The 13,601-nt window shown below is 35.4% G+C and overlaps 1 protein-coding gene across 2 annotated transcripts in view; it reads right to left on the bottom strand.

Annotated features, from left to right (window-relative positions):
- Nucleotides 1-9,355, bottom strand: part of LOC120625373 (glutamate decarboxylase) — a 36,520-nt gene extending 27,165 nt beyond the window's left edge. Inside the window, exons 1-3 of one of the 2 annotated variants that reach the window (XM_039892414.1) lie at nt 9,091-9,355; nt 8,592-8,686; nt 7,411-7,486 (exon numbers count right to left, since the gene is read on the bottom strand). In XM_039892414.1, coding sequence (XP_039748348.1) covers nt 7,411-7,486; nt 8,592-8,657 — 142 coding nt within the window. In that variant the 5' untranslated portion in view covers nt 8,658-8,686; nt 9,091-9,355. The remainder of the gene's footprint in view (nt 1-7,410; nt 7,487-8,591; nt 8,687-9,090) is intronic. The other variant, XM_039892415.1, reaches the window with a different exon arrangement.
- Between the last annotated feature and the right edge of the window lie 4,246 nt (nt 9,356-13,601).

The raw sequence follows: 13,601 nt of genomic DNA, 5'->3' as shown, positions 1-13,601 counted from the left end.
AAGCCGATTGCTATTGAGTTGTACATTTCGTAAAGCATTACGGGCCAAATGGATTTACACTTATAACTTACTCTATTTTAAGATTAAGTGTCTGTATTCAAGTTTCTTTGCTAATATCCACTGTATTTTAGGTTACCGTGGAATTAGTAAACCTAATAGAATTATTTCATATTCGTATAGAATTCATCCTTATAGAACAAACATATTTAAAAATGAATATTATTTTGTAAAACATTAAACATACACGACCGCTGAACTAAGTTTGTCCCAATGCTTAATACCTTTATGGTATTTCCCGATGACTTACAGTCTTGGAATTAAGTACGAAGCCTTTAGTCTTCTAACACAAGAAAAGAGGAACAGTCTGAAAGTCTCACAGTATTCTTTTGTTACTTAATTTACCGGGTCATCTAGTTGAAAAATTATTATTTCAAATTAATAGTGTATTAACACGGCATTTTATTAATAGCACGTAATCTTCCTGCGGAAGCGGCATCCTATTTGTTTTTATTTTTAATGCCGTTTCTTGACATCGACACTCCCGCTGGTGGGACCTTTTAAACTACGCAATTATACCTTACGATATGATAAAATTAATGTACTTAATCATTTTGTTACTGAATTGCAGCCGTGCGCAGTCGTCATTTCTATAACACTCATTCGTCGTCGTCATTCATTTCTATAAGAAATAACACTTAAAACGACTAGTTTAAACACGCCAAATCGTTTTTCATCAGAAATAATTACAGCATACCGACGTACCAAGGGCCTTATCGACCCCCGTCGCCAAGAATTTCACTTAGAAGCCCCTGCGATTAGCCACACTCGCGCACAACTGTAGAGGGGCCCGGGGTTCGCTTCTGTGTTGGAATTTAGATTAGTTTTATAGACATATGCACGTTTGTTGTGCTGTTATTATTAACAACTAGCTTTAAAAAACATTTGTTACTAGTGTAGCTTTTTATTTATATTTTTAACAGAACAGTATTCCTAGAGAGCAAACGAATTTTACTACTATAATGCCAGCGGTTTTCCCTGAAAATAGAACTGGCGTTAAGCAAAAACTTTAGGTTTAACTGTAATACCATTCATCGACTCGTGTTTAAAATTGAAAATATATCGATTTAGGAAGATTATAGGAAGACAAGTTTAGATACTATTAGGTATATAAATAAATTAATTTTACATTTCCGTAAAACCATAACACATAAACATAAACCCGTTTTACTTTGTAGTACTAAGTTTATTTTATGGCTTTGGCCCATAGATTGACGTAACATATGTGAATTTGATGTTACTAAATTGCTTAATTCAAAATATCTTTATTCAAACTCATTGTTTAATTATAGAGCTTTGGCAGACGAACAAGACGGACAGATCAACGAACAAAATGCAATATCGCGCTCTTAAATTCTAAGACCTCGTACGTATACATATACCCCTTGTCACTTCGTCTCTACTTACTAAAGAAAACACCAAGATACCTAATTTATACGGAATCTACTAATAAATCGCAACATAATATGAAACAATTACTCGTATTTACCCTCAACCCTCCGTGGCGTGGGGTCATAAATACCCATAGAAGGGACAACTTGATCCCGGCCTCTCCCGCGGTAATGACTTGGGTTTTAGCCAAATCCCTTATTTGTGAGGATCCTGGAGGGTGTTTTCTTAATAAAAAAATGAAACGGTAAGGAAATCGATAACGCATGTAAGTAATTAAAAAATAAGACAAGCTTGGAAATAAGTAGTGGATATAAATACGATATGAATATACTAACCTCTACATTAACAAGGCAGTTATGGTAGTTGGTAGCATGTGTAAAGTCTAAACTCTAAATCGGGGTAAAGAAGTGGGACTAATACGAGTAGCGAGGACACGTACACGTATACGTAATAAAAATCAAATTTCAAAATTCTAAATTAATTTAGTTTAGTAGGCCTAATTACACACTTTTGGAAGGGCAAGTATGTCGGTTTGTAGTGACTCCACCACCGGTTCGGAAGGCAGATTCTACCGAGAGGAAGCCGGCAAGAAATTCAGGAGTTGCTCTTTTCCAGTATCATTTTGCAATTTATCAATCATTGTTCTATCTTGTGTAAGACGAAAGCGGAGCGGATTGCTTCCAGGCAATCTTAATTTATCAATACATAGTAACCTCGATGCATTAAATGTGTTTTTATACATTCTTTAAACTAACATAAGGGTAAATCTAATATTAATATCAAATCAAAGCATAAACTCAGCCCACAAAGGATTTCTGCTCTTTTCTAAGACGATATGCTGATATCACTAATTTATTTCTAGTGTGTCTATTGTTTATGTCCATAAACATTAATGTTTTCTTTTACAAAGATTAAATTATTATAAATATATTACGAATCTACTGCCAGTAAGTACTGTGGGAATAAGCCCAGTTCTGTTATACTGGATAAACTATAATTATAAATGATTTATTTTCATCATAAAAATAACAAACCAGTATTCACTATCAATACAAACGGTTCACCAAACACTGACACACGATAAGAAAAGAATACGCAAAGAACATTAAAATCTATTTTCCCTCCAAAATCCACATGAGCCCGCGGTCTATCAATCCTCGCTAACAGATCCCGACGGATGGACATTTAATACCGGTATAAAAACGAGATGGGGTAGACTTGATCACTGCACGCCTTTGCAGGGTTTTGCAATATTTTGTTGTTGGAATAGGTTTAACTTTACTTACAAAGGTCTGTTGGCGCGTGCATGCTGACCAAAAATGGAGGGTTCGAATCCCGACTTCAGAATTTTTTTATAAAAACTTGGCTTCACAGGTCGTTTTTTTAATGAATTAAGATGAATGGGGAATCCGCCAGCCCGTGTTAAAGCAACGTAGTGGGTTTAAACTTAATATCATCTCTGATGCGAGAGATTTATGTTGATATATCTTGCCAATTAATAATGCCAATATTGCGTAGCGTTTCATATTGATATCTTTAAAAAAATATTTTTGTAATTTTTTATTGTAAATAATGGAAAATCAAAGATATAATAAATGTAACCTTTAGGAATAAGGACAAGATAACCACTAAAAACCATATTAAGATACAGAAAAATTAAGGAGAATGGAAAAGGGAGCTCTGCTATTAAAGCACATAATGGAGACTACAGAAGATAGATATGTGTTGAGCAGAAGGCCTCTGTTCCTACCAGTGAGACTAATAGTTAGGAAGGAGGCTGAGGTACACTGGATATACCTTAATTATAAAAGTTATGTTTTTTATGGGAGTCTTAAAAAGCAAAGTGTAGTTATTGACTCTTGATATAAAAAGTCTAGGCCTGGTCTTGCTTATGTGTTACTATGGAAAATAGAGTAAAGCATTTTGTGCTAGAGCTCGTCCGAGTAGGACCACAATGCCTATTTCAGTCGCAAAGCAGCTTTGTTGCAATGATTTGTTATGGTGTGGAGGGCGTGGTTGACGGTGTAATATATGTAAAACTAAATAGCATCCTTCGTGATATGCTGGATGTGGATTTTCTCTTGCAATAGGAAAAAAAGTGCTTAATCACATTACCAAGCTATATTATCCCGAATGGTTCAAAACTAACCGGAGCGTTACCCACAAACCCATTCAGACTGGTGATTAATAGAACTCACGCACAGACTTTTAAACTGTCACTTCGTAATTAATTACTTAACCTATTATAGGTGCTTTGGTTGTGACTTGTGTTTAATTGTTAGGGATAAATTTGAAAGTCATGTCATACTACTCCGAATAAAAAGACGTGGTATGTTGAACTGTGTTATCGACAGCACTCATTGTAGCACTGGCTTCGCATTTTTCCAAGCATTCGTTGCGTCTAGTATTTGTTATGAAATCATATTTGTTCGCAAACAGTAGGTACAATTTGGTGAGTGAGTAATAAATAATTCCTAAAGTTGTGCTAGCGGTAGAACTTTTGGTTCCCGAAAGGTTGCGCGATAGTTCATGTCGTTCGCAAACAGAACATAAAAGGATTTTTATCCTTAAGTCAGGAGACGGAAATTCCCAAGGAATCCGCGGCGTTTGCATTGTTGAAAACCCTGACCATCGAGTAGAAGTCACAAAGGACTCTTGTTCACTTGTTCCCTTGTTCGGATTTGCCTGCCTGTGTTATGCCTGCCTGCCTGCCTGCCTTTATAGCCGTTACCGTCGCTATAAAGAGACGAGTCAATTGATATCGAATCCCGGTTTAATTACGCTATTTTTTATCTCTCGCAGCGTTATCCACTGTCTTAATGTGTGTGTATGTCTGTCCACCTGGTAAGGCGACCGACGCTGCAGTTGCCGGTGCACGATCGCCATTCGAACACATTGGTATCCCAACAATTTATTCGTCGACAATTTCGAGTGCAGTGCTCTCAACGATTACTGGTTAAAGCGGAACATTAAACAAGATCTTCGTCTTGCGCACTTTTATTCGTTAAGTTACCTATGATGAAACTCTGCTGAGGTCATTGAGCATCGTATTAAGGTCTCCCAGAGTATCTAAGTACATCGGCGGTTGACGACCGAAGTTGAGCGATGTACTCTTCGTTGATGTTGATGCCAAGTCGAATTCAATCTAGAAGCCTAAAGACGTCCCCCAACGCAGCGGTAAACCGCTTTGATGAGATAACATCTCCCTGTCGCACTTCTCACTGCAATTGGATTGTTCTTGTAGTCTGATCCTGTATACGAACTGACATAGTGCCGTTTTTGTACAAACACTGCATTACTTGGATATATATATAACGGTACTCTATTCGGCATTTCTAGTACAGCCCTAGTTTCAACTGAATCGAAGGCTTTCTAATAGTCAACAAACACTAAGCAAAGTGGCCAGTTATACTTCTCAGTCTTCTGTATCACCTGCCGCAGCGTATGAATGTGGTATATGATACTAAGCCCTTATGGAAACCAGCTTGTTCGAGAGGCTTGAAGTCGTCGAACCTACAAGTGAGACGATTTGTAATGACTCCCAAAAAATATCTGTTATTCTTAAGCAAAGTATTACCATCTTTTTTGAAGAACAGAACCACCACTCCTCTGTGCCAAACCTGTATTATAGGCATTTAAATTTCTTTCTCTCGCGAACTTCTAAATTAAATGTCCGATAATTATTATTTCAAAAGTATTTTAATGCCACAAAAATGTCGTTGATGATAAAACTATTTATTTAAATAAGAATTAATACTGCGATAAAAATGTAACGCACTTTTGTTAATACTGGCGGGTTATCAAATAACTTTTTAGAACACAAAAGCTGCTTTTGTAACATAACTACACTATCCCGTTTACCCTAACCTAATTCTCTACCATATAGGGTTGTCTGGAGGAGCTCGCTTAAAGTGATAAGACCGCCTTTGCGCATCTTATATATATATATTTTTATAATTTTGTTATTTCTTGTTTTCGCTTTTAATTTGTGCAATAAAGACTTTATCTATCTATCTATGATACTTAGTTTACTTTAATATATCTATATTACTTCCCGGATTTTTTTGTGGGTAGAATTGAGTACTTTAATCATGTAGTAGTTTTCACAACGCACGCCAAGAAATTAATTTTAAAGGCAAAAGTTTGCTACTTTGGGTTTCATTTTAGCATTTTTTTTAAAGATTTATAATTTTTTTGGAATTAATTTATAGCTTATATTATGAAAATTGTGCTTTTTTGGTGAAGAAATATTTAAAATCGGGCCATGACTCTCGGAACCTAACCTGTTTATAATATTAGTTTATATTCTTTTTTTCACAATGTAATTGTAGGTATTCGAATCCCTTTGAGATTATATACTTGTCACGGTTATATCAGATGTTCGGCTATCTTAATATCGAATTACATCCTAACCGCTTATCTCAACTTCCTGAAGGGCGTGCTGCTGTGGTCACGTGCGCAGAGGGTAGATACAGGTTTTTTATTCGTACTGTTTGGTGAACTGAATTGAGTAAAATACTCTAAATTTTTTTTTTTTTTTTGACTAAAATGATTGTCTTCGCTATACAACTATACAGCGTTACAAAGCAAGAAATAAATGGTTTCTTCAACATTTTCAAGGTTTATAAATGACACACTTCTAACAAACATAATAAAAAAATACAACCGAATTGAGAACTGCAGAATTTGAGACTCGTGTAAACTTTTGTATTACAGCGAGATTTTGGTGATGATTCCTGATTAAATTCGTTTCATAGAAAGATTGCCGCGTTAGAGTGCAGTTCCCTAGAAAATGCTAATTTACTCTTATCTGAATCTTTTGTTTGGAAATTATTTGTAAACGTTTTGAAAACCTGTAATAAACACAACATAAAAAAACATAAACAAGAAAATTTTTATTTGTATGTTGAAATACCATCAACACGTACGTCGTTTTGCTTCTTCCTTTCTGATCCGCACCGCAAAGGCCTGGAATGCCCTCCCATCTTCCGTCTTCCCTGATACCTATAATCTGGGTACCTTCAAATCAAGAGTGAATAGGCATCTTCTAGGCAAGCGCGCTTCATCTTAGGCTGCATCATCATTTACCATCAGGTGTGATTGCAGTCAAGCACTTGTCTATATACTTAAAAAAAAAAAAAAAAAAAAACGAATCAACTTGATTTTTGACACAGAAACTCTGTGTTACAAGGACGGAGTGTATCTTTTTATCCCAGGAAAACAAACGGTTCCCATAGGACTTGTAAAAAACCGTTATAAATGGAGACGTAGAACTCGGGCGACGGCTAGTTAGCAATATTGATAACTGGATTCCACAGATTATTACCGACAGACAATTTGTTATAGGTATAACTTCCTGTGAGATTATAGTTTAGCATTTAGCAGTTTAGGTATTAGAGTAATTTCATCGTAACATAGGTTATGTCTACCCATCATCTATTAAATAAAGGGTAGATATATTCATCTCGTGTCACGGATGCTAGCCCTGCAAAGCTCGTATCTTTACCAGCTTTGCAGGGCTAGCATCCGCAATTTTCGCAATTTTCCGCAATTCTCGGCAATTTTTCGAAAATTCCAGGATAAGGCTTTGAAGTTAGAAGTATATTTTAGTTTGGTTTAAAGTCTGGTACAATGCAAGGAATTATCCCGGCATGCGATACCACTTAACCTGGTTAGAAACACGTTTTACAAATCCGCTTAAACTGTCTCAGTCAGGGACATAGGAAACAAAACTTAAATATGTTAAAAGTGTATATTATGTGTGTAATATTATAAATAATTCAATATCCCATATTTCAAAGTTTTAAACTTTGAAATCCTCATCATTGTATTCCGTCGGACATATTGATCATCAAGAGCAAACCTATATGAACTAAGTCTAACAATGAAAAATGTAATCAGTCTGTGGAATCACTCAAAATGTATAAAGTTATAGTTATATTTAAATCTTAATATACTTACAGTCGTAGTAGAGGTTGCCGACTCCAGAAGTCAGCTTAGGGGTCCCCTGTCCTGATAGAGATGCCATTCTGTCGCCCTGATACAAAACACAGTCTTTATTAGATAAGTATGACACAGAAAAGGAGGTATGAATAGTGCCTTATACTGTTAACTACTGATCTAGTAGGTATAGGTACAAGTAAGTAAAATTATCATCAGTATCCTCTGCCTGTTAACTTCGCACAGCTGGACCAAGGCCAGCTATTTCACAGGAACAAGGAATTTAGAGCCTAAACCCGCTACTTTGCTTTAATTAGCTTATCACATGTTAATGACCACAATTTCGAACGGCGGCATAACGTCCTCTCCGAAGCACCAAGAACGCCAATTTCTTAACTCAGGACAGGAACTGAGAATTTATCATCTAAATCATTTCAACCGATTGACGTCTACTGCTGGACACAGGTCTTTTGCAGGGAGTTCCAAAATCCACGAGTGTGGGCCGCATGTTTCCGAAAAAATGTTTTAGCGAAGAATCATATTCCAACAACTATTAACCTGGCCCGGAAATCGATTTTTTTTTTCAATTGGATTTCAAATCAAATAAATAAAAGATTTCTTGTCTTTAGCTAAAGCTGTCTTTTGAAAGCATAGAATCATAAAATAATAACAAAGATTTTTTTTTCATATATATTCTAAGATCTGAAAATTGTATCCTTAGTTGAAATATGGTCTTCAAATCCTTTATATCCTCTTTATTTAGATAATTTGAAATTTGATGATAATATCAATATTTAGAAAGAAACGTGATCACACACCTAGCACGTGGAAGCCGAACAGATTTTGATACATTGGTCTTTAATAAATAATACAATCCGGATTTAATTTCTGTCAGGTAATTAAATCCGTATTACAAATGGAAAATAAACTTCGAGGAATTCCAAGCGCTTTGAAGATTACGATGGCTTTTCCACAAAAAAACATAGTTAGTTAATTGAAGTAAATCATATTACATGCTATTTGCACAACCAAGCTTAAAAGCAATAAAGAAAAATAATACAGAATTAGAAATAAAACAGTTGCAATTAGTAATAAAAAGCATACACTCCATTGTGTATTCAAGAACAAAGAACGGAAAATCAAGATGGCTGAAGCAGAAATCAAAATGGCTGCGCAAGATGGCGGCTATAAAATGAACGAACCAACTGGATGTGTTCAGCTATTTGCTTGCAGTAGGAAAAAAAGCCGTCCAGAGTTATCTTTGACATATCGGTAACCTCTATTTCTTATTTTAAGTCTGTAAAAAGAAAAAGGTCATGTTAATTTCGTCTCTTTAAAATTTAGTCACTTGCCACTTTTTTACTTGTACAAACTTATACTGAAAACTCAGCAAATCACTATTGTTTTAAAACAATTGAAAGCGCCAATAAAATGTAGTTTTGCGTATTGATTAAAGAAGATTTGAGGAATGAAATAACGTAAGTTCACTGCGCAGGCCCTACTGCGCATGTGCGAGAAAATCGATATCACAAAGGTCAGAAGGTTTTTTAACGAATTTTTTTTGAATAAGGTAGCTCTACGGATTTTTTTGCCTCACATTTAAAATGAATGAAATGAAATAAAACATGATTATGAAACAAAACTATGACTATAGACAAATTACTACATAAAACATATAATAAAAATCACAAAAATACGCACCTTTTAATCTGCCGCGTTTAAAATTGAACTATATTTAAAGTTATTTAATTCGAATTGATTTATGGCTAAGATTTATTTATTTAGTACTACATATAAGAAATGTTTTTCGTCGAAAAACAGATTACTATATGAGTGTAAGGATCGTTTATAAATTCAAGGATGATTTGAGAGTTTTCGCGAAATTTTGGTATTAGGTCTTTCATATATGAAGGAAAATTTAGGTATATCTCAGAGAATTCAGATCTAGGCAACTAATGCCTGGTCTCCTAGGGTGATCAACGAAGACTGGCTATGAAATATCTAGGGGGAAGTAAGGTTCTGAAACGCGCATGCGCAGTACAAAGGTCGTAGCTTTAGGGGTGGGTTCGGGCGTAGGTCAGTATAGAATCAGGTCACCCGCTCTCCCCCTTTTTGGATCCGATGAAGCGGTACACGTTATGGTTTGGTAGATATCAAATTTAATGATAAGATTTTTGATATTTGATTAGGTATTGCGATGGGATAAGAAATATTGTGAAAGATAATAAAAATATTTTGGGTACTTAAGGATTTTCTGATTTGATTTGTGATAATGTTAAAATGCTTAATGTGAGATTTTGATTCAATAAATTCATCATCATATCAACCCATTACACGCCCACTACAGACATGCAGGTTTCCTCTTGATTTTTTTCCTTCACCGTTGAAGCATATGATTGTAAATTGCTTGAAATCTTAGAAAAGATAAAGATAAAGTTCCCTAAAGTGAAGCGGAAGTATTAAACACTAGGCTATCATCATTTTTATTAGTTTTAACAATGACTATCTATGAGAGATCATAGAAACGGAGACGAGATCCGGGGTTCGATTTCAGTACCAGCCCGGATTAAAGAACTTGGCGTTTTCGACTGTGCCTTGGCGAACATGTTAAACCATCAATCGATCTAAGTTATTCTCACTAATATGTGATACACAATACTAATCATTTAAAGATATCACCTTAAGAAAAAAATTATCTTTATCAACAAATTATGCCACTTATTACATTTTACAGTACCATAGCATTAGAAACTAGTTACATCCAGCGCTTCCAGAATGAAGAGCTCAACTCTTCACTCTAATAATAAAAATGATAAAAAAAATAAATAATAAATAATCTGGTGAAAGCTGAAAAGGAAAAAGTATCTAAATACTTGGATCTTGCTCACGAGATTGCCGCCATGTGGAATGTTGAGTCGACCGTTGTTGTTCCGATAGTCGTTTCAGTCAATGGTCTTCTCGCGAAAAGCTTCGACCAACATCTCAAGAAGCTTTCGCTTGGTTGTTGGATCAAGGGTCGGATACAGAAGGCAGTAGGCCTTGAAACGGCGCGTATCGTGAGGAGGTTTCTCACTCTGGAGCCCTGACAACCTATAAGCTATATTAGTACCTACGCTATTTGGATTTAGGCGAAAGGTCTATAGAAAAAAAAACTTTACACCAAGTTACTGATAACAATTGGTAAAATAACAGAATCACATAGCCTAGAAAAAGGTTCCAGTATATTATTATGCCCTACAAAACATAAACGGAAGCAGAGCTGATTTCCATATCGAACCCCAGTCCAAGGGCGTCACTTAAACAATTATTCAGATGTCATCATCATCATATCAACCCATTAACGGCCCACTACGGGGCACGGGTCTCCTCCCACAATCAGAAGGCTGAAGGGATTATGGCCGTAGACCAACACACTGCCTCAGCGCGGATTGGTGGACTTCACACACCTTTGAGCATGTCAAGGAGTATGATGTTCTCCTCCGCCTTAAACCGCAGGCTGGAACTGTGATTTCTTAAACAGACAATACACAATACCTAGATATTTTTACCCGACTCGGTATTCAAACCAACGGACTTGTGATCCGTAGCTGAACATGCTGAACATTCACCGATCAAGATGAAATTATACACAGCTTGCATCCTGAAAACGAACTTAAGAACGAAAAGCAGTACCCTTATCGAACTTAAAAAAAAATGGCATGTCGTGACAAAATTTTAAGGTCGGGCAAATAAACTAAATAAACGTGCACGAAGTCGCGGGCAACAGCTGTGTTATATAAGCTCTCTGCAAAGTGTCTTTAGTAACAAGTACCTATGGAAAATGAGTGGGTGCGAAAAACTTTGAGTAGGTGTTTGAAAAGGTCAGCAGTCAAACCTACGCAATTACGAGAAAGGTCAATTATTTACTGAGCTCATGAACAATGGTCATAGTTCTATAAATAACTGAATATATTTTTATGATGCCTGAGATCGTTTAACCTTAAAAATATACGTGATATAGACAGCATTCTGAAGGCAGACAAATAGATACGACTCTCAAACTTACAAGCTATGTATTAAACTATACGTAGGGCTGGAGGCAGAAATTCTGATTTGTAATTATTTTGTACATTTAATATTAATATCTCACGTAAGTTTTTGATTTAGTTTTTGATTATTATGTTATTTAATAGTGTAGATGGGTCATGGTTACCAAATATAGAATAATTATTATTAAAGTAGAAAATAAAAAATGAAAAATAAACGGCGAATGCTATTTATCGAATCGCTAATTAGGGCTTCAGCCTCCCTTTTGGAAGACCCCCATTCAACCAGTACGCACCTCTAACTTTAACTCTAACTCTAACTTAGGAGTAATGTGAGTTTATAGTTTAAGTAATTAAAATATCACTTGCTTTAACGGTGTCATAGCTTATGCCCTAAAAATCGAATTCCTAAGGATTTAGGCGATGTCTATAGAAAAAAAAAGTTTCACCAACAGGTGATAACTATTGGTGAACGGTTCATGTAACCTAGGAATCTTCTTAGATAAGGCCTTACTTATTTAGGCATTGCCTTGGTCGTCGTAAGTGAAAACGGGCATTAGAGCCTTCCATAATGTTTTCAAAGGTAAATGAAGTCTACCAATAGGCACTTGGCCAGCATGATGGACTAGGTGCTGCCTACATTAACCATTTTCATTTCGACTAGAGACACGTGTCGTGTGGTGCGCCGGCAACGGGCTGGTAATGATAAACGTCCACCGACATTTAAAAGACAACACACTGCCTATTCTTAGGATACAGCTTTGGGCATATCTATTCCTACATTTTGCTACGTTTATATGTGAATTGTAATAGTCATGATTCAAAAATTCTTTATTCATGTAGACTTATGAAGCGTTCATACATATATGTTTACATAATTGTATGGGGATGGTGATTACTTCGTTCGCCAACTTAAACTAAAAGCTACGAGGGTTCCAAACGCGCCCTGGTCCAAGAAGAGCCCACAACAAACTTAGCCGGGTAATTTTTTTGCTATCACCATCTCACAGTAAATTAATATTAAGCTATGAAGTTAGAGCAAATCACACCCTAGCTTTTTTGTCGTTTAAATTATACTTAGCATTATGTACACAACTCATTTCATAATGTATCATAATACATTATGAAATTTGTTGTGTTGTGTACTAATACTTTTATTTTGACAGTTTATACCTACTATAAACAGTCAAAAGAATTCCGTAAAATATATTGTAAACATGTATCTAATAAAAAATCTAAATTCTTTATTTCAAGTAGGCCTAGTTTTACAGCACTTTTCGTCAAATCAGTTTGTTTCTAGTGATTTTACCACTGCACCGGTTCGGAAGGCGCATTTACCGAGAAGAGCCGGAAGAGAAGATAAAAAATATATTTATAGATTAAAATTAATCATGGATGTTTTTTTCGTGTAAACGTTTAAATATGAGTTTTAGTATCTATTATACAAATGTATGTTTTTTTTTATTGAAGTAACGAATCCTTTTTTTCCTTAATAAAATCGAAATAGTCAAACAATATATTTTTGATCTATCTTTTTGATACATATTTTCTTAACAAAATTTTTTCTATGTTTCACATCTGCCCGCGACCGTGACGATTTAATTTTTTTGAGCTCAGTCAAACATGAAATTCATCTCACACAGACCTATAACATTTTAGACAACTAAGGCTAAAAACGGCACTAAAGCGCACTCGCCACCCCCTATCTCCTACCCCGTTCCTGGTCCCCCCCTAACCCGTGGGCGTATGACGTCAGTGGGCGGGACCACGCCCTGTAGGGGGTGAAATTTACTGTAGGTTTTATAGATATGTTGAATTTGTGGTACTTTGACATTTACTTAGTTAGGTATGCTTTAATTTACACAGTGCAGGTCTTTTTATAAAAATATAAGCATATATTTTTAATCAGACTGATTATTTTCAAAGAAACTACAACGAAATAAAACAAACAAAGAAAATACAAACGCTTCAGTTTTATAATATAATTTATATTTTTCAGTAACAAAGTGGATTATCATTTTAACCCATAGAAATTCAGCCGATTAAAATTAACTTACTTAATATACTTGTCTATGTAACGCAACGCGTAGGTACGAGAAGGACAGATATATTATTTTATTTCAGTTTCGTGAAATTTCGATCAGATTTTCGACAATTTTAAATAAAATACTGTGATACTTAGCAGAA

This window comes from Pararge aegeria, chromosome 7 (genome assembly GCF_905163445.1).
Source record: "Pararge aegeria chromosome 7, ilParAegt1.1, whole genome shotgun sequence".
Classification (NCBI taxonomy): domain Eukaryota; kingdom Metazoa; phylum Arthropoda; class Insecta; order Lepidoptera; family Nymphalidae; genus Pararge; species Pararge aegeria.
The sequence above is the reverse complement of the archived record's forward strand: the minus strand, read 5'-3'. Positions and strand labels throughout refer to the sequence as shown.